Source organism: Diabrotica virgifera, chromosome 3 (assembly GCF_917563875.1).
Source record: "Diabrotica virgifera virgifera chromosome 3, PGI_DIABVI_V3a".
Lineage (NCBI taxonomy): Eukaryota > Metazoa > Arthropoda > Insecta > Coleoptera > Chrysomelidae > Diabrotica > Diabrotica virgifera.
Window position 1 is genome coordinate 217,678,216 of NC_065445.1, and position 21,830 is coordinate 217,700,045.

The 21,830-nt window shown below is 31.6% G+C and overlaps 1 protein-coding gene across 1 annotated transcript in view; it reads right to left on the reverse strand.

The window, feature by feature from the left end:
• Positions 1-21,830, reverse strand: part of LOC114334595 (THO complex subunit 6 homolog) — a 60,267-nt gene that overhangs the window by 22,925 nt on the left and 15,512 nt on the right. The window contains exon 2 of the mRNA XM_028284669.2: positions 10,961-11,350. Coding sequence (XP_028140470.1) covers positions 10,961-11,350 — 390 coding nt within the window. The remainder of the gene's footprint in view (positions 1-10,960; positions 11,351-21,830) is intronic.

The window sequence follows — 21,830 nt, forward strand, 5'->3', positions numbered from 1 at the left end:
TCGAACACTTCAATAATACTTAGAGTTACCTTGTTCAAGTCAATTACATCAATAGAGGTAGTAGTTGGTAATGTTATTTTTTAGCGTGTTTAAGAACTGAACAGATGAAGAACTGAAAAACACACTGGTAAAGGTACTGCAGCATATCAACAACACAATACAGTTTGATACAACCGATTATTCCGGAAAAACCTTGGTATAATAATTTCACCCTCCCTCGCAAATATATATCCACCATCAGTAGAATTAGATTTGGACATGCATGTTATCCTGCACATTTATTTAAAATAAACATATTAGATTTTAATATTTGTCAAGAATGTGAGGTTAAAAGTGACTTGAACCACATATTTTTTGAATGCCAGAAGCATAAACACCTAACCAATCACCTAATTAAAAGAATTATAGACCAGAACATCCCACTCCCTGTAAATATTCTCTGTATGTAAAATATTATTGTAATTAGATATAGGTAGTTGTAAAATATGTTAAAAAAAAATTAAAAAAAAAAATTGAAAAAAAAATAAAAAATGAAACAAAAAAAAAATAGAAAAAAATCACTAAGAGGATTTAAATCTCCGAGGGGTTGAACCGGGTTGACATCTTATCGTAGTGACAAAAAAAAACAAAACAAAAAAACAAAAAAAAACAAAACAAAAAAAAAACAAAGCAAAAAAACAAAATAAAAAAAAATACAAAAAAGAATGCATTTATTTTAAATAATAACACCAATAATTTTATTTGTAAAATGTATACACTATGTGTTCTTGATAAACATTGAGTATAATATATTTATAATATTTATTAACATAGTATGTACATTAGCTGTAATGAGTAGGTAAAATAAGAAGTAAAAAATTGTAATATTATTATAATAACCATGTTTCACTAATTGGCAATATCTTTAATACATTTACTTTTGATTGAGACTGACTGAATGACTATAGTCCAAGCAAAAAAAAGTTATTTTTTTACCTGAATATACTGTGCTGAAGTTTTCAGCAAAAAGGTTAACAGTTTGACCATCAGAACTACGTTCATCATTTAAAAACATTGTATTGGGATAACCATTAGATTTACGTAAATTATTGACATCTTTCCAAAAACAACTAGGATCGTTCTAAATATTTGTTTCAGTTTTAATTAAATAGTTTCTATAACAAATCTCACTCAGAGCTTTACACTGTAAGCGTAGTTCACAAAATTTATGATAGTCAAAAGGATTAAGTGTTTCTTTGTATTTTTTGTGCTGTATTACTGGAAAAGTTGATGTTTTATAAAGTTTCAGTGGTACAAATAAATGAATAGCCTCATAGATAATGCTGTAGAAGAATTGAATAGCCAAATCAATATTCTTGCTATTATACATATATGGCCAATTAATATGAGCAAGATAATTATTTATACCTATAAAATCAATATTCCTAAAATCATAGTAGAAAGTCTCAATTGGTAGTGATGAATATTAGAGCTATCAGGAACTGTTACACAATATGGTACATGATGAAAACTACTGTTAACCCCACGTTTATTAGGAATATGATTCCGTTGATTAAGACCACATGCACCAAAAGAGTCAGATAAAAATTTGCCATTGGATAAATCTGGACAAATCAGTTCAAGAATGTCATCTTTCAGCACCCAAGTGGCGTCTGGCATGTTAAAGTCACCAAAAATAGTTACTTCTGTATCTAAGTGAGATTCACATACCTCTAGCTCAGCGGTTCTCAATCTGTGGTACATGTACCACTGGTGGTACATCTCATTATTTGCGGTGGTACACAAGACACAAAAAAAATTAAAATAGTAGTGCTTAGTAAGTCTTGATAATACAATCTAAAACTATAGGTGGTACCAAAAATAATAAAAAGAACTGTAGGTGGTACATGACTCAAAAAGTTTGAGAGCCCCTGCTCTAGCTGTTTGTACTTACCTGACAATAATTTCTATATATTATATAAAAGAAAGTCGAGTTATGTTAGTTACACTGATAATAACTCGAGAACGGCTCATCAGATTGTTATGAAATTTTACACGTGTATTCTACCGGACTGGGTATAGGCATAACTCTGAATTCATGCCCGTACGTCATAAGGGGGCTTGCCCCCCCTGATATATTTTTTTAATTTGCTGACAAACCGTTTTTTCTTAATTTTGTATGATGTAGAAGCAAAAGATACATACAATCCTAAATTTTCACTTTTTTATCTTCAACCGTTATTTTTTAATAGCCATTTAAATATTTTACATCTATATATATAAAAGAAAGTCGAGTTATGTTAGTTACACTGATAATAACTCGAGAACGGCTCATCAGATTGTTATGAAATTTTACACGTGTATTCTACCGGACTGGGAATAGGCATAACTCTGAATTCATGCCCGTACGTCATAAGGGGGCTTGCCCCCCCTAATATATTTTTTTAATTTTTTGACAAACCGTTTTTTCTTAATTTTGTATGATGTAGAAGCAAAAGATACATACAATCCTAAATTTTCACTTTTTTATCTTCAACCGTTATTTTTTAATAGCCATTTAAATATTTTACATCTATATATATAAAAGAAAGTCGAGGTATGTTAGTTACACTGATAATAACTCGAGAACGGCTCATCAGATTGTTATGAAATTTTACACGTGTATTCTACCGGACTGGGAATAGGCAAAACTCTGAATTCATGCCCGTACGTCATAAGGGGGCTTGCCCCCCCTGATATATTTTTTTAATTTTTTGACAAACAGTTTTTTCTTAATTTTGTATGATGTAGAAGCAAAAGATACATACAATCCTAAATTTTCACTTTTTTATCTTCAACCGTTATTTTTTAATAGCCATTTAAATATTTTACATCTATATATATAAAAGAAAGTCGAGTTATGTTAGTTACACTGATAATAACTCGAGAACGGCTCATCAGATTGTTATGAAATTTTACACGTGTATTCTACCGGACTGGGAATAGGCATAACTCTGAATTCATGCCCGTGCGTCATAAGGGGGCTTGCCCCCCCTGATATATTTTTTTAATTTTTTGACAAACCGTTTTTTCTTAATTTTGTATGATGTAGAAGCAAAAGATACATAGAATCCTAAATTTTCACTTTTTTATCTTCAACCGTTATTTTTTAATAGCCATTTAAATATTTTACATCTATATATATAATATATATATATATATATATATATATATATATATATATATATATATATATATATAAAAGAAAGTCGAGTTATGTTAGTTACACTGATAATAACTCGAGAACGGCTCATGAGATTGTTATGAAATTTTACACGTGTATTCTACCGGACTGGGAATAGGCATAACTCTGAATTCATGCCCGTACGTCATAAGGGGGCTTGCCCCCCCTGATATATTTTTTTAATTTTTTGACAAACCGTTTTTTCTTAATTTTGTATGATGTAGAAGCAAAAGATACATACAATCCTAAATTTTCACTTTTTTATCTTCAACCGTTATTTTTTAATAGCCATTTAAATATTTTACATCTATATATAAAAGAAAGTCGAGTTATGTTAGTTACACTTTGTTAGTTTGTTGCCATACTCCTCCGAAACGAATTGACCGATTTTCATGAAATTTGGCAGGTAGATTCCCTGCTAAATTCCGAACAAAACGCTGCTATTTTTTCTTCTTTAGCGCAGTCCGTTTCCGAAATAGCGAACCGTAAGCCGTAGCAAAATTCTGAGCACAGAAGAAGAACGAATGGGAAATTTCATAAAAGAAAACTGCAACAGATTAGCTTTTGGACTCAAATTGGATAAAATATGAATTTTTTAATTTTACGAATTTTTAAAAAATCTTGCTTTCGCGTGGGCAAACCATCCAGTTTATTTATGTTTAGTAGATGAACTAACGAAAAATATCATGTACACTATTGCATGTATTAAATGATTGATAATATTTTTTGTTATTGTGATAATTAATTAATATTTAGAATTTTAACCTTTAACTACCCGCACATCAAAATATAACAGAACTACACGCGTGGCGTTCTTTATACGCCACAAGAAAATGTACTTAAAAACAGCGGATTTGTTTTTTTTTTTGAAAAATTACACTTATTTGTTTGTTATAAACCTTACTCGGCGTCAGCGGATACTTGGAGTTCCTTCTCAGTAAGCAAATTGGGATATATAACTGGAATCTGATTCCATGATAAATAAAATTGCTAATAATATTTTTTTGAAACGATATTTTTTACCTGAGAAAAAGTATTGTTTATAAAGAAAAATATATTTGTGCCATAATGACTAAAAAACATTTGAAATATGTACTTATATTACTAATTTTATTACTATAATTGTGGCGTATGTTATCCACCACCGGAAACAACAAATAATAAATTGTAAATTACGATCTTCCTAGAATGCCGATTATAACGAAACTAAATCCAGTGTAAAGCACATTCCAGTGATAGGTTAGATAAATAAACAAAGACAAAAATTAAATTTTTAAATTCATTTGTAGTAGAATTCTTATATGTGGCGTACAAAAATACGTCAGCGCGTGTAGTTAAAGTTTAAGGTATGAATTAAAATAATAAAATTTATTTTACTTTAAAACCTAAACAGTTTTTCCATTCTCTTAGGCCAAAAATATTTAGCTACCTACTACATTCTCATATTTTGACGTTTATTTGTGTCAGTCGAAATGATTTGTAAATTTTGAGGTTAATGCCCCTTAATGCTAACAACCATATTGTCATCGAGAAAACTCAGTTGCCTCAGTTATCTCAATATAATACAATGTATGTATTTATGTATCTAAATCTATAGATTGTATGTTCCCTATGTCCAGCTGAACGATTTACGTACTGTATACGTGGAATATCATATAATTTGTCATATTATGTATCTTTCTTATGTATTGTACCCTCGGAGATCGCTGGGAAAATTTAGACTCAAAATAACAAAATCCAGTTTGGCAACACTGTGTGAATGTTGATAGTATCATATCCCTTTTAAGATAAACAGAACTGTAATTTAGTCCAGACAAATTAATATATTTTTGGCCAGCAAAATTAGATTTTTCAACCAAATACTGTCTCAAATATGATGTGCAAAATAATTTTTAATTGTTTTCCACTCATTAAATCGTTATCGTCCAGTTATTGTCTTAATTATTTTAACTTTTAATAAGTGTCGACTAATTCTGAATGATTAATAAGTTGTTAAAACATTTTATCTGTAGCGGCTTCTGGAATGCCTTAAAACTATCGGATTTCATTCGACCATACTTACAAATTTTGCATAAAATATTTGGACATATAATTTTCTTTTTTATTCGAGGAAATTGCATTTCGATCAATTTTCATGTCTAGAAATTCATTTTCGAGCAGTTGATTTTGAGTAATTGATTTTTAGCCATTACGTTCAAGCAACTGATCTATAATCAAAATTATGACAGATTATCTAATTATGACACACTATCTAAGGTGCAACGAAGTTCACCGGGTCAGCTAGTTTATAATAAATGTTCAAAGTGAGCTCCACCTTCGCGAAACGACGAATCCAGTTGTTAGTAGGTATCTAATTCCATAGTTAACTAAATTATGTCGGATAGTTTCTGATTTCATCTTGATTATCATAAACTAACGATTTCAGATGTCCCCAAAAATAAAAGTCCAGTATATTGAATTCGGGACTTCGTGGTGGCCACATAATGGGTCCATTCCTACCAGTCCAACGATGAGGATAAGGATAAGTAGTATCCAGAAGATTTTTCACAGCTCTGGTAAAATGTGCCGGGGATCCGTCGGCGTCGCGTCGTGAAGAAACCATTGCAAAAAATTATGATAGGCCTCTCAATTTAGTGTTCTGCATCATTCAAGGAATATCATCTTGGTGTTAAACTTGTACTCTCTGATAGTGATATGGATGTAGAAGTTGTTCCCGAAATGTTCTATAAACAATATTTTTCGACATGCCATCCATTTTAGCCACCGCTCGTGTACTTACATTTGGATTATTCTCCACAGCATCTAAAATGTCGTCTTCTACATTTAATCAAAGGATACTTCTTTTTCTTCCGCTATTTTTTTTCGGTACAATAGAACCCATTTCTTATGATCTTTGGGAAAAATTCACACAAGTTCTAGGAATAGGAGCTCGCCTTTCGGGATACCGATGCACATAAACTTGTACAGCTAAATTACTGTTGCAGTGAGCATCTCCATAAATAATCAAGATCGCATGATACTTACGGATCGACAACATTTTCGCGGTGATACTAAACACAATCGCGTTGACACTAAACACAAATGTTCCAAATTATCTCGTAGTGATGAAAAAAGGTACCTACCCTTACAAAGTAACGGATATGATATTTGTCGAATACCCACAATACCTACCAATTCCTCGTTAGAAATACTCGTTCTTTTGGTACAGAATAAAATTGACAGATTAAGCGAAATATCCAGATGTCGCATGTTGGTGACACCAAACAAATTCTTGTTTTGTTTGATATTGAGGCGACGAAGACGAGGTGTATGTAAGCACTAAAGGCGTTGTGCCGAAACGGATATCGGTTTCGTTGATATTTACGCGATGGAGCGATGACATCAAAGAGTAGCAGGATGACCAATGTGGGAACGACACACACAACAGGGATGAATGGCGAGAAATGGGAGAGGCCTTTATTCGACAATTCGAATAGAAAAAAGGCTATAAAAAATGGGAAAAGTTATAGTAGAAGATCTATAGTATCATACATACTACAGAAAAAATTTTAGTTTCTATCAACCTTTGCTTTTCACCTCCACATTTGTCATTTCATCTGAATGACATATTGCTATATTTTTCCAGTCCTACTGTATGGTGTGGAAGTGTAGACTCTGGTGGAAGTAAGTGAGGCTATACTTAAAACGTTTCGAATTCTTTAGGACATGGGTATATAGATGACTACTAAGAATAACTCTGGGTCGACAGAGTAAGAAATGAGGAGGTCCTTAGACGGCTGAACCAAATAACACAACAGGTCAATATAAAAAAAGAGACGCCAGCTGGAATACTTCGATCACATTATGAAACGCCCTGAAAAATATGAACATTTACATCTGATCATTCAGGGAAAGATCCATGGCAAACATGGTCATGGAGGAAGAAGAACATCATCGCTGAAAAATCTATGACAATGGTATGGAAAATTTACTCTATCATTATTCAGAGCTAGTTCGTGTCAAACAAAGACATTATTTATAGTGATCTAGAAATACCTACGATCAGTGAAGTGATAGTTCAGTGGAGTGTTAGGTACAGCTAGAAAGCCAGCCAAATGCCTTGACAATAAACTTGCTTGATAACAGTCAACAAACTCACAGACTAAAATTTAAAAATCCACTGTACCTAATTTATAAATAAGTTTTCTAACTCACTGTAATTGTATACACAGGGTGTTTCATTGGGAAACGGAAATACTTTAATGTTGAATAGAGGTCACCGAGGCCGTTCTAGGTATACTAAATTTTTTGCCCTACCGACTTTTATATCCGAGTTACAGGGTGTTTTATCGATTTTGCTCATAAAATTCCTAAGCCATAACTTAAGAACCACCTTGTATATTTTTTTAATATTTGGTACACATATGTCTCATTCAAAACCCAAACGACCGACATACTAATCACAAGAAAAATTCAGGTCCGGATTAACAAAAAATTTTAAAGTAATTGTGACCTTAAAACAACACCCTGTATATTGAAATTTTGAAAATCTGTTTGCATATTTGAAAAGAGCACAAAAAATTAAGTGTAATGGTTCGCTTCGATTTTTCGGTCAGACAATTTTTTGACTTTAATTTTGAAATTATATTGAATTTTTTAAGAAATTAACATTAAAAACAGGTATTATTAACTTTTAATTATAAATTATTAAAGTTATTGAATAAATACTCATTTTAAAATGAATCAATACTTATTTACCACATTGGAAAGACCCAATTATTAATCACAAGAAAAATTCAGGTCCGAATTAACAAAAAAAAAACATAAAGTAATTGTGACCTTGAAACAACACCCTGTATATGGACATTTTCAAAATTTGTTTGCACATCTGAAAAGACCATAAAAATACGAGTTTATCGGTTCACTTTGATTTTTTGTGCAGAAATTTATTAACTTTAATTTTGAAATTAAATATATTCAAATTTTTAAGAGCCCTGAAATTAATAAGCAGGTTTTTAAAGCACTTTTAATAATAAATCATTCAAGTTAATGAATAAATATTGATTTTAAAAATAATCAGGTATTACTTCCTGCGTTAGAAGGACTCACTGACTAATCACAAGAAAAATCCAGGTCCGTATTAACAACAAAATATGTACAAAGTAATTAGTGTGACCTTGAAAAAACACCCGTATATTGAAATTTTTAAAATACGTTTGACACCTGAAGAGAGCACGAAAAACTAAGTTTAATGTCGCGCTTTAATTTTTTGTTCACGCAATTTAATGACATTACTTTTGAAATTATATCGAAATTTTTATTATGAGTTCCCAGAGTTCTTAAAAGTTTCGACATAATTTCAAAATTAAATTCATTAAATTGTCTGGCCAAAAAATTGAAGCGAACGATTAAACTTAGTTTTTTATGCTCTTTTCATACCTATGTGGAAACGGATTTTGAAAATTTCAATATAGAGGGTGTTGTTTCAAAGTTACAATTACTTTATATTGTTTTGTTAATCCGGACCTGAATTTTTGTTGTGATTTGTAAGTGGGTCGTTCGAATGTAGTAAATAAGTATAAATTATTTTTAAAATAGGTATTTATTTAATAACTTTAATAATTTATTGTTAAAAGTGCTATAAAAATCTGCTTTTTAATTTCAGTGTTCTTAAAAGTATTAATATATTTAATTTCAAAATTAAAGTAATTAAATTTCCTTCACAAAAAATTAAAGCAAACCGATAAACTCAGATTTTTGTGGTCTTTTCAAATGTGCAAACAAATTTTGAAAATTTCAATATACAGGGTGTTGTTTCAAGATCACAATTACTTTATGTTTTTTTGTTAATCCGGACCTGGATTTTTCTTGTGATTAATAATTTGGTCCTTGTAATGTGGTAAATAAGTACTGATTAATTTTAAAATGAGTATTGATTCAATAGCTTTAATAATTTATAATTAAAGTTAATAATACCTGCTTTTTAATGTCAGAGTTCTTAAAAAATTAAATATAATTTCAAAATTGAAGTCATAAAATTGTCTGGCCGAAAAATGGAAGCGAATGATTAGACTTAGTTGTTTGTGCTCTTTTTAAATGTGCAAACAGATTTTCAGAATTTCAATATACAGGGTGTTGTTTTAAGGTCACAATTACTTTATAATTTTTTGTTAATCCGGACCTGGATTTTTCTTGTGATTAGTATGTCGGTCGTTTGGGCTTTGGATGAGACACATGTGTACCAATTATCAAAAAAATATACAGGGTGGTTCTAAAATTATGGCTCAGAAAAGACATTGGCAAAATCGATAAAACACCCTGTAACTCGGTCCCACACAGCAGTTATAAAAAGGAAAATTATAACTAGAGCAAAACACTTCAGAAGTTTAACATACAAGAATGAGGGAATTACGATTCAAACAGCAGCCAATATTTATAAAATGATTTGCAGGCCCATGCTGGAGTATGGTTCTACAATTTTCTATAATTCTAAAGGTCCTGCCAAAAATAATATAAAAGTGGCTGAAACAACTAGCTTTCGACAAATCACTAGAATGCGTAATCCTGATAATCCACTTCATAATCCACCAAACAGAATGCTGTACGATAAAACTGGAATTGAACCTATTAATGAGAGACTCAATAAGTTGTTTAAATATTTCTCTATTAATGACAAAAACAAAAATTTGATTGAGCCCCACATTGTGAAGATACCAGAGGACGGCGTCCGTAGATATCCAGGAAGAACTCTTTTTGAAGAAATCTGCTACACATCAAGACAATAAACAACTCTATTTAAATAATCATCTGTATTGTAGCTAATTGTCAGATATTGTGATTACCGCCACATACAAATATTTTTTTTTAATTATTGTATTGTATTAATATTAACAAAAAACATATACTGTATTAATGTATATTAATTGTGTAAATTGGCTGAAAGACTGCGGTCGATGGTCTTTTGGTACATTGTATCAATAAAGTATGTCTTTCTCTCTCTCCCTGTAACTCGGCTATAAAAGTCAGTAGGGCAAAAATGTAGCATACCTAGAACCGCCTCAGTGACCTCTATTCAAAATTTAAGTATTTTCGTTTCCCAATGAAACACCCTGTAATATTTTAGATATATGGATTGTGTGTAAATGTGAAATGTATGTAGGTATACAGTAACCGCCACCCTACTAGACACATAGGAACATTGAGCCATTACAGTCCTGACCCCTTCACTTGTTGCGATGTATATTTTTATGTCTAGTGACGTTTAGATCGTCAGAAAATGTATAGAAAATGTATGAATATTAACATAGAATGTTGACAATTAATAGATCAGCTGTATTTGATGCTTATAGTTGTCATTTTGTTAAAGTTGTAAAAGTTTTAAAGTACATATTGTAATATTCTTGATGTTTGAATAAAGTTATTTTAAAGCAGAGTAACAATACTAAGAATAATAATTAATGTATTTTTTGTATGGAAAAATAATTATTTTGAATAGTTTCTTGACAGTAACATGACAGTGATGATTAACCCATAAGCATAGTAATTAGGAACCTACCATGTATCTAGTAATGTGGCGCTTACTGTATAGCATATATTATCGAAATGTCATGTTTATGTTTGTTCCATGTTTATGTTTATGTTTAGAGGTCCAGTCATTGGACTGACCTCTCTAAAGTCAATTTTTTACGTCGAACTCCAAAGACGCTTATTGTTTATAACTGACAGATTGTTGAATGAATTTTTGTAAATTAATTTGAAATAAACAACATTAATACTTACATGTTTGATATACAATGAATATAGTCTGTATGATTTGTAAGAGTCTTCAATAACTTTCCATAATTCAAATCATAGACATAGATATTATTATCACCACATCCTACAAATATATGATTCTTCTCTGCGTAATACTTGATTACATTAACATCAGCACTCTCAAATGTATCTTTCTGGTTTGGGAGATCAATAGTCCAATCAGGTTGAGGATTTGTGTTTTTGATTGACTTCCAACTGTAGGCTAATATTTCTCCAACAATTCCAACAAGTAAATGGGATTGGGTAGTAAGTAAGCTATTGATTTGATTAAAACCATTTTTAACTTGAATTTTATAGCGTGGTGTTAGGTCTTCCTTGCTCAAAGCTGCTTCAGGATTTGTAATTTTTGATAAACTTAAACAGAAATAACAATGTTATAATGGATTGCATCTAAATATGTACATAAGTTAAATTAATTCACAAACAATGGTATTAACCCTGCAGTAGTCACGCACAGACTATCGCTCTACAAAAAACTATTTTTTATATTGTAATTGTTTTACCTCGGATTAGTTAGCGAGTCTAGTATCAAATCTCTAATGAGTTCTGCAGTTCAGTGAATCTGCAGCAACTATTAGTGTACTGTTCTTATTATACTAGCGTTTATTTTCCTTGATGGTATATAACGGCGGATAATGGCAGTGGCTTTTAAAAATATGACATATTTTAACAGGTTGACTGTCATGAATACTAAATGAAATAATAGAAATGAAAAGCGGCCATTGAAAGTAATCTTATCGAATACCCATGATGTACTAGCTGTTATTAAGAATAGAAAGAATATAAATAATGACAAGAAGATTTTCGTTAATGTGGACCAAACTCCTATGCAGGTAAAACAATATAAAGATCTCAAAGCAAAACTTAAACTACGCCAAGATCAAGGTGAGGATAACATAATCATAAGATATGTGAACAATATTCCAAAAATTGTTCCAAAAAACTTAGTGTCAATTCAAACGAACGCAATATTTATTACCAAAATTTTCCAAAAAGGCTAAGCAGCCCAAATTCCACAAAAAGCTTTTAGTGTATTACCAGAATACCCAAGGCTTACGAACTAAATTGAATGTACTTCAAAATAACTCGCCAGCTTGTCAATATGACATAACTGTATTGACAGAAACATGGTTGCACAGTGGCATATTTGACGCAGAACTTGGCTTCGCGGATTTTAACATATATCGCCAGGATCGTTCTATTAACACCAGTGCCTTTAAGCGAGGAGGGGGTGTCTTAATTGCTGTACGCAAATCAATACCTAGTAAACATCTCCTAGTTCCTGATAGTATTGAACATGTCTTTGTCACAGTTGGATCTGTTAAATCGAATATTATCTTGGGAGCAGTGTATATTCCTCCAAATTCATCAGCACATTCATACATCACTTTTTCTGAAACATTAGATTCACTCGCTCTTCAAATGCCTAATTCTACCCTGCATATTATGGGTGATTTCAACTTGCCAAATGGTATATGGCAAACTGGCAGCCCTAGTTCGACAGTAACTACAATTGGTGCATGTCCTCAAGAAGTGTCATGTGTACAAGTTATGTCAAACACATGTAATTTTCACAACTTATTCCAACTTAACTTACACTTAACCTCACACAACAGCCTTCTGGATCTGGTATTAACACAGGATTCCTCTACCGAGGTCAAACAAGCAGACTATTTTTTGGTTCCTCCAGTTGTTCACCCACCACTATGTATTAAGTTAAATATTGGTGTTGTAGAGGGTGAAGATGGTCTTGAGTTTGATGGATTCTATAGAGATTTTACTTTTAGGTAAGCCTCTTGAAACAATGTTAAACATTTTTTATGAAATTATCTTTATCGCAGCGGATATATTTGTTCCTTTAAAGAAATTTTCGGCCAGAAAATTCCCGGTATGGTTCTCAGTTGAACTAAAAAATTGTATTATTCAAAAGAAAAAATTGCACAAAAGGTATAAACAAACACAGTCAGCGGATGACTATCGGGAGTTTTCTAGGTCGAGACAAATATGCAAAAATCTGACGCAGGAATGCTATGCTCAATATGTGCACTGTACTGAAACAGCTATTAGTTTTAACATAAAAAAATGTTGGTCATTTGTTAACAATAAAAGGAAAAGCAGTTCTTTTCCAAATACACTTAAATATTTGGATAAGACTAGTTGTTCTGGGGAGGAAATATCGAACATGTTTGCTGATTATTTTTCGACAGTATACTCACATGATAATGTTAATATTCCCACTCATGAAATATCCACATCCAATAACCATATTCCACACCTTGACATTAAAATATCAGATATATTTAGTAAACTCTCTTCTTTGGATGTTAACAAAGGGCCTGGACCAGATGGTCTACCTACCTTATTCTTAAAAAAATGCTCCTTTATTCTTTCAAGACCTCTGTACCACATTTTCAAGCTCTCCCTCCAAACTGGAATCTTCCCTGACTACTGGAAAGAGAGCTTTCTAAAGCCCATCTTTAAATCCGGTGACAAAACCTGTGTAACAAACTATCGTCCCATCAGTATAATCAGTGCAATCCCCAAGGTATTTGAAAGTCTGTTATGTGACATTCTAACCCCTCTATTTGAACCTCTACTAGTCCAACAACAGTTTGGGTTTAGACCACGAAAATCTACAGAATTAAATCTTCTTAGTCAGGTGGACTTCTTGCTGGACGCCTTGGAGAAGGGGTATCAAGTGGATACGATATACACTGACTTCTCCAAGGCATTCGACAGGGTGCCACACAACATTTTGTTGCATAAGTTGAAACTTATTGGGATTGATGAGCCTTTATTGTCATGGTTCCAAAGCTACTTATCTGATCGTAGACTGATTGTTAAAATTGGCACTTTTCTTTCTAAAATTATCTAAGTTCCATCAGGAGTGCCTCAAGGCTCTCGCCTTGGGCCACTCTTGTTTAATATTTTCATAAACGACATAAATGAATGATTCTTAGAGAGCAGAATATATGCAACACAACATTACCAAAATATGCGCATATATATGCATTACTTTTACTACAAATATGCAGGTATTATTTCTAAATTTGTCTTAATATGCAAATGCATATTAAAAATACTCAAAAATAAAACAATATATTAAGTCGTAAGATCTTCAGAAAAGTTGCCTTCAAAAATACGTACAATTTTCCTCAAACAATCGAAGCCCTCATTTTTTTCTAAAAACATTTTTTAATTTATTTCTAATTGTAATCCCTGTATTTCCGGGAATTTTTTGACAATGAGCAGAAAAAGTGTTAACAAGATTAACCGAATCACTTAATTGTAAATTCCTTTGTTCTAATGACTTTATTAGATCTGGTAAAAAACTAAAATTAACTTTTATGAACATAAGTTCTTTAGCAATTTGTATGTTACTTAAAGAACAAAGTACGTTACTTAAGCTCAAGGACAAAAGCGGAATTGTCTACAATTTGATGGATTTTTTTATTTTGATGCTTCTCTCTATGTCCGTCTTTATAGAAGTAAAAGCGAATTTGTCGAATAAAAACACTCTTTCCAGAAAAATTTCTTTTGTGGGACATGATGCTTTTGTTTGTCAGTTCCTCATTTAAAAAATGAAATGTGAAAATTAATGTAACTTACGATTTTGGAACAGGCCTTGCAAAATACTTTGTCTCCACTTAGCTTTAACTCGGGAAAACACTTTATTCAAGCACTTTTTTGAATGGTAGACATATTTAAATTTAATATATACCAATCACTTCAAAAACACTAAATACGATACAACGTTTACTTTAAACAAATGTTGGCCGGAAACTGACAAAATAATTATTAGACCCTTAAAAGCAGGTAGGTACCTGCGACTTGCTACGCTAATAGAATAATATTTTTCTGGGAACACCCATAATTGTTAAATTCAGGTAGTAATGGGAAAGTCCAGATGAGCGATAGATAGATAAATAACGAGCTCGTTCATATCGAAGTTATAAAATTCCAACTAAGAGAGGAAAATTTTAAACTTTTATATAATTTATTTTTAAAATATGCAAAATAAATCGTGTTTAGCTTAAATATGCAATGTTGTGTTTGTTGTCTGAAAATATGCAATATATGCATCTATATGCAATATATGCATCTATATGCACTTTGCATATATTCCGCTCTCTAGCAATCAGTTTATTTTTGCTCTTTGCTGATGATCTAAAATTAAGCTGTGTGATTAAATCCCCACAGGATTGTGAAAAACTACAGTACGATTTAAATAACTTGCTAGAGTGGTGTAAAAGAAATGGCATGGAACTTAATCCAACTAAATGTAAAACTATGACTTTTTCCCGTTCCAGAAATGCTATTGTCTTTGACTACAATATTGGTCACTATAGTATCGAAAGAACTTCCCTTTTTAAGGACTTGGGGGTCACCCTTGATACAAACTTACAGCTTTCTCATCATCTGGAGAATGTTGTTAATAAGGCTTTCCAGATGCTTGGTTTTATTAGAAGATGCACCCAGGACTTCACAAATATTACAGCTTTAAAAACCCTCTACTGTGCCTTGGTCCGTCCCCATCTTGAGTATGCCTCCTGTGTATGGTCTCCTTTTTATGGAGTGCATACTAATGCTCTACAGTTAGTTGAACATAAATTTTTAAGGCAAATTGCATATAGACTTGGTATCTTGGGCAATTACAGTGATGCAGATATTCTTAATATCCTAAATATGGCACCTATCACTGCTCGTCATAAGAGAAGGGATCTCATCACTTTCTACAACATCCTACATGGAAAAACTGGAACTCCAGAGCTTCTTCAAAAAATTAATATTCATGTCCCACTAAGAACAACCAGGGCTACAGTTAGTTTCCATTACCCAATCCACCGTACTAACTATGGTCTTAACAACTTCCTCTCTAGAACTGCCAGACTAGCAAACCAGCACCTTAACATTGATCTTTTCCAAACTTATAGCAAGTTCCTGAGTCAGGTTTTTGTAAACATTGACTAAGACTTATTGTTCTGCAAAAATAATAATAATAATAAACTCAAAAGTGACTTGTCTGCTTTTGTCTGCCGACCACACTAATTAATGTCTTTAGGTGTGATTGTGTAATTTGTATTACTAACTTATTTATATTGATAATTTGTATTTTTTGTTCTCTTTATTGTATGTAATTTATATTTTAACCTATTGTTTTTTTTTTGTAAATGGTTGTAACCGTATATAAATAAATAAATAAATAAATAAATAAATAAATGTGGTACATCGTTAACTTGCCATTTATGCTGCAGCTCTTCTACAGAGTGTTGACTCATGAGGCCACAACGATTTTTATTTATTATTTTGATATTGGATTTTGTAATAACCTGTTGGGGGTTAATTAATATATTTATAAGTATTTCACACCCACCATTTTTAACCTAGTACCTATGTTGGCACTCATGGCCCCACAAGGGTTTTTTCCTCAGGGAGCCATGAGCGCCACCCTTGGCACACTTAATAAAATGCTCTAATTCTAATATTAATTGACCTGTGATAATGATACTTGCGTCTAGGCAGCATACCAACAAATCAGGCGATCCGGTATCGGTATCAAATTCAGATCGATACAATCGAATTGAATTTAGTAGCTCGGAGTGCTGGTTATGTCATTGGGAAAACCTTAGACAAGGAAAAAAGACCTCTTTCCTTGTCTAAGGGGTAAACAATAACATAACCTAAATTAAATTAATGGTGACATAAATAAATGGAAGAACTAACATTATTTAAATTAGTTGCAACACATTAGATTATGCATTTTAGGTAAAAATTAATTGCCTAAAAAGCAGTGAAATTTCTTCCAGTAGGTATTCAGTTGTCTCTTATAATCTATTTGTATCTCATAATGTTTTTATACTTGTAGGATTTTAGATTGAGGTAGAATGAAAATATTTGTGCACTAATAACTGGAGAAAGGAAAAATGCAAGTGCAATTTTATGATAACGTACTTTAAAAAGTCTACCAAGTACGCTTTTGTTACAAAACAATTCCATAATATTAATTATAGTGCTCTTATTGTATATTATAGTCCAGTTATTAGATCAGATTTGTATACCTAGTTCCTTCCATTCATCATTTTAGTAACTGTTTTGGAAAACATGAATTTGACTGTATTTTAACAAATAAAATTGAGCTTAATATTACTGAGCACATTATCAAAATTGGGCATAATGGTGTTTTAAACATTGTCAGTTAATGATATTTTTTCATTTGTAAATTAGTCTTATTTTGTGTTTACGACTGTATTAAATAAATACCAAATTTTCATTTGTTTTTCATTATATTAACTTTATTTTTTATTATCTTTATTATTTATATTACATCTACGAATGTTGATTTAAATGTTTATTGTAATAATAATTATTTTAAGCAATTTATTTTAGTACAGGATTTAATAAAAAGTAAAACAAAAATAAAATTAATCTCGGCTTTATTAACATAAAAACAAGACTGTTAACAGAGTCATATTAACCCATTAGCGCCGTGCGTTGCTTTAAAGCAACGGCAGACATGCCTGTATTTGGGAGGAGCTTGAAGTTATAAGAAAGTCATAAAAGAGGTGTGACCTTGCCAATTTCATCAACCATAATCGCCCACACTGAGTTATGCATATCTATTTGCGGTGTTAAGAACTGTTTGTTAATTTGGTGCATTTGAAGTTGAGTATAATATTAGAAATTGAAAATAATGGACATTCGATTTGAGTAAGTACCATAATTTCGGTATAAATGAAACTTATTATTTATATTTGTTAAAGGACATCGCACACATATTATGGAAAATATAATGTCACTCAAATTCAATAAAATTTATACCAATAGATTCGTTTTAAATTAACGATCAAATCTTATCATTGCGCCAACTCTCTATTTTCAAAAATAAGAGCAGAAATTGATATAAATAAATCTGAAATCAAATGGGTATGTACATAAGTTAGAGAGAGAAAAAATATTTTAAAATACCCAGATTTTCGGTACTCCATAAATCAGCGGATTAGTTTCACTAATCCGCTTAGGCCCAGCGGGATTTAAGCTGTTATGAATAGCACTCAGAGCAATAATGATTGTAAACTAACATTTTATGGACTCCAAAAATGTGATTTCGATAAACTTTAATTGCAATTTGCGCCGTAATTAATCATAATTAAGAGTTGGTGCAATGATAAGAATTGATCGTTCTATTAAAACGAATCTAATCGTATAAATTTTATTGAATTTGAGCGACATTATATTTTCCATAAGATGTGTGCGATGTCCTTTGTGTCGATTATACTTCTAACAAAACATATTTTAAATAATTTATATGAATTGATCAATAACTACTTGTCAGTGCCTGTTGTAACCCAGCCGTTGCCTTAAAACAACGCTAGGCGCTTGTGATACCAATATTTTAAATTTTATCATTTTTGTTCTAGACAATTATAATGTCCGGTAAATGAATAATGCAGCAGTAACAATGATTTCATCATCCTGCGGCACTCAAGAAGTAGGTCAAGTAAGAAGATTTTCTCAGAAACTCAAACGAAACATACTTGTTTCTAGACCGAAATTGATCACCAAGTATAATACGTACATTTACCTATGGGAGGAACTGACCGAATGGATCGGAATCAGAATGTAAGTTGCTACCGGATCAGTATTCGTGGCAAAAAATGGTATTGGCCAATTTTTACGTGGATGCTCGATGTAACATTGACGATGTTGCAGTACAAAATAGTTGGATATTGTATAATAAAATTGGCAGAGAAAAGGTATCGCAATTAGATTTTACAAGAGAGATTGTAAGCACATATTTAGCGAAGTATAATGTACTTAGTAAAGGAAGTGGAAGACCGTCAGCTTCCTTGACAGCATCTGTCGACAGCCGAGTATCGGATGACATTCGTTTTGACACCATCAATAATTGGATACAGTACATTCCAGATGAGAAAAAGGGAAGATGTGCGTCAAAAACATGTAAATCTATCGTTAGAACAATGTGCTAAAATGTGATATTGGACATGTACTTCTTGTTTTATACCGTTTCACTCTAGAAAGGGTAAATTTTTATAATTAATCACACCGAATTCCATTTTTTTATGAATAAATATCTATTTTTGTTTTATTGCCTACTTTACTGTTTCCCAAATGCTTTAATTTTTTGGTTTATTATTTTCAACAAAAACTAGTTAGTGTAAGCGCCTAGTGTTGCTTTAAGGCAACACTTAATATCTCAGAAATGAAATATCTCAGAAAAAATATTTTATGAAGTTTTTTATTATTTAAACACAGTTCATTAATAATATTGCAAAAAATAATACAAAATCAATAATTTATTAATCTCGGCACTAATGGGTTAATGATTTATTAGTGAGGGTATAACAATTTGGAAGAGAATAATTTATATATAGCAGTGTATAGAAATGAAATATCTGAGTGATTTCGAAAAAGCATACGATATGGCACGTGGGAAGATTGTTTGGTAGACATTGAGTGAGTACAACTAGTGATGCAGTAAGTATAAGTGTGTAAGAATTAAAAAATTCCTTGGTAAATAGAATTGAATCAAGTATAGTCAAAATGACACATCATACATGCAAATAAACACATGATGGCTTATTCACAGCATTCTCATAAAAAAATAGAATGCTACTAAAAACATCTTTAAGAAAAATAAAGGTTTATTTTAAAAGTAACTGTTTTCTAGGAAAATTACAATAAAACTATAGAAACTGAATAACATATCAGGCACTTATTATAAGAATTTTCAAAATACCATTTTTTTTATTACATATTTTAATTTACAATCTGCTTCATCGAAGCTATAAGCAAATAGTTTGAATGTTAAATACATGAGGGAGAAGCTGCCCTGTGGCAACCCTCCTATTATAATTTTTACATTTGACCACAATATGTATATTTAATTTATTAAATCTGTTGGCCATAGTTTCTTCAGTCGTCTTGCGAATTCGGGAGGAGTGTTCAGCAGTCTTGCTTCATCATTTGGATGACTTCTCAGTCCATCAAGGTAGCTCTTTGTGATCCTTGGAATTTCTTCCTCTACCAAGGGTGTAGCTGAGTCCTCGTGTAGGGTTTTATTACTTACATACCAGGGTGCGTTGAATATCATCCTCAATATTTTTGATTGGAGTCTTTGTATTATATTGCTATTTGATGGCTTTGAGCAACCCCAGAGTTGAACACCATAAGTCCAAATTGGTTTTATCATCAAAATACCATTTAAGAAATTAAAATAAGAAGCATCATATTTTTGAGAGAGAGCAGTATATACATATGGTTAAGATACTGTTTACTTGGTTTAATAGAGATAAAATAAGTATGATATCTATCGAGGTACATCATCAAGGAATACAGGCAGGTATACAGTGGATCACTTCCTAGTAAAACTTCCATTAACTAAAATAATTGGGGGGTAGGCCGTTTCCAATAACAAGAATTTCGGTTAAAAATAATATTGTTTTTTGTATTCTTGTATCAAATTACATATTATTCTTGGTCAAAGTTGGTATTAACAAATACTATGAGGTCATTTCGTAATGTGTTGTATATTTAATTGCGTTCCTTAGTTGTATGAAAACAATGTTGGTGATGTTGACAAATTAACATCGAATTGTTTCCGTTTTGTGATAAAATTTACTTTTTATTGACGAATTTATTGAAACTGTCAGCCGTTTCGGTTAACAGAGGTTTTACTGTACTTCTACTATATGTTGATTTAGAAAAGGCATAGGACACTGTTCCTCTTATAAAACTTAACAAATAATTATACACACATATATACATAATAAATGTTTGAAATTCCATACTTCCTATTTTTATTATTTTATTTTGAATATCCTTATCAATTCCCATTTATTTGAAGTCAAATCATTGCTTCTTCGGAACAAACTTCTTGCAACATTTGTGCCATCATATCCCTCCTCTTCGCTATTATAATTATATGACCAGAAGAGGACACTGTTTGTTAGGCTCTTCTTCTTATTGCAGTTTGATAGTGAATATCCCTATTTGACCCATTCATGGTTTGGCTACTTTTCCCATACATGCTTTTCATCGATTCTCATTTGTTTCGAGCTCCTGTCATATGTTGTATAATCTGTATATAGTCGGTTCGCTAAACTCAAGACACAACTGGTTAGTGATTTTAGTAAGTAATTTTGCCAATTTAGTAAAATTGGCAAAAAAAATAATTATTAAATAGTTAATAACTAATAGTTAGTAATTTAGCCAATTTGGCAAAATTGGCAAAAACCAAAAAAATTACCTACTAAAATCACTAGCCAGTTGTGTCTGAGTTTAGCAAACCAACTATATATGATGAGCGCGCTAATAACTTTCAAAATAACGCAAAAGATGGAAAACATAATACATTGTGAAACAAAAAAAGATGAAACTAGTGGAGGTGGAAATTATCGTTATAAACGTATAAATTAACATTACATTACATAGTTTCCCACCTTTTGACGTATCAGAAGTGTATGACAACTGTCACTGTGACAGCAGAATTTTATAAAATACTCCTGTCACAGATGTCTAAAGGTGAGAAACTATGTAATGTAATGTTAGGGGCTGTCCATTAATCACGTGAGGCTTAATGAAAGGGGGGAGGAGAGGTCCATAAAAAATCACAAAATGTCACAATACACGTGATATAGGTGATCTTAAACCCCTCCATGTATCACCAAGGGGGAGGGGAGTTAAAAAATGCCAAAAAAACATCACGTGATTAATGGACACGTGATGAAAAAACATCCTTACTTATTTATATGTCTATAAAGATAATTTCCACCTCCAATAGTTTCATCTCTTTTTGTATCACAATGTATTATGT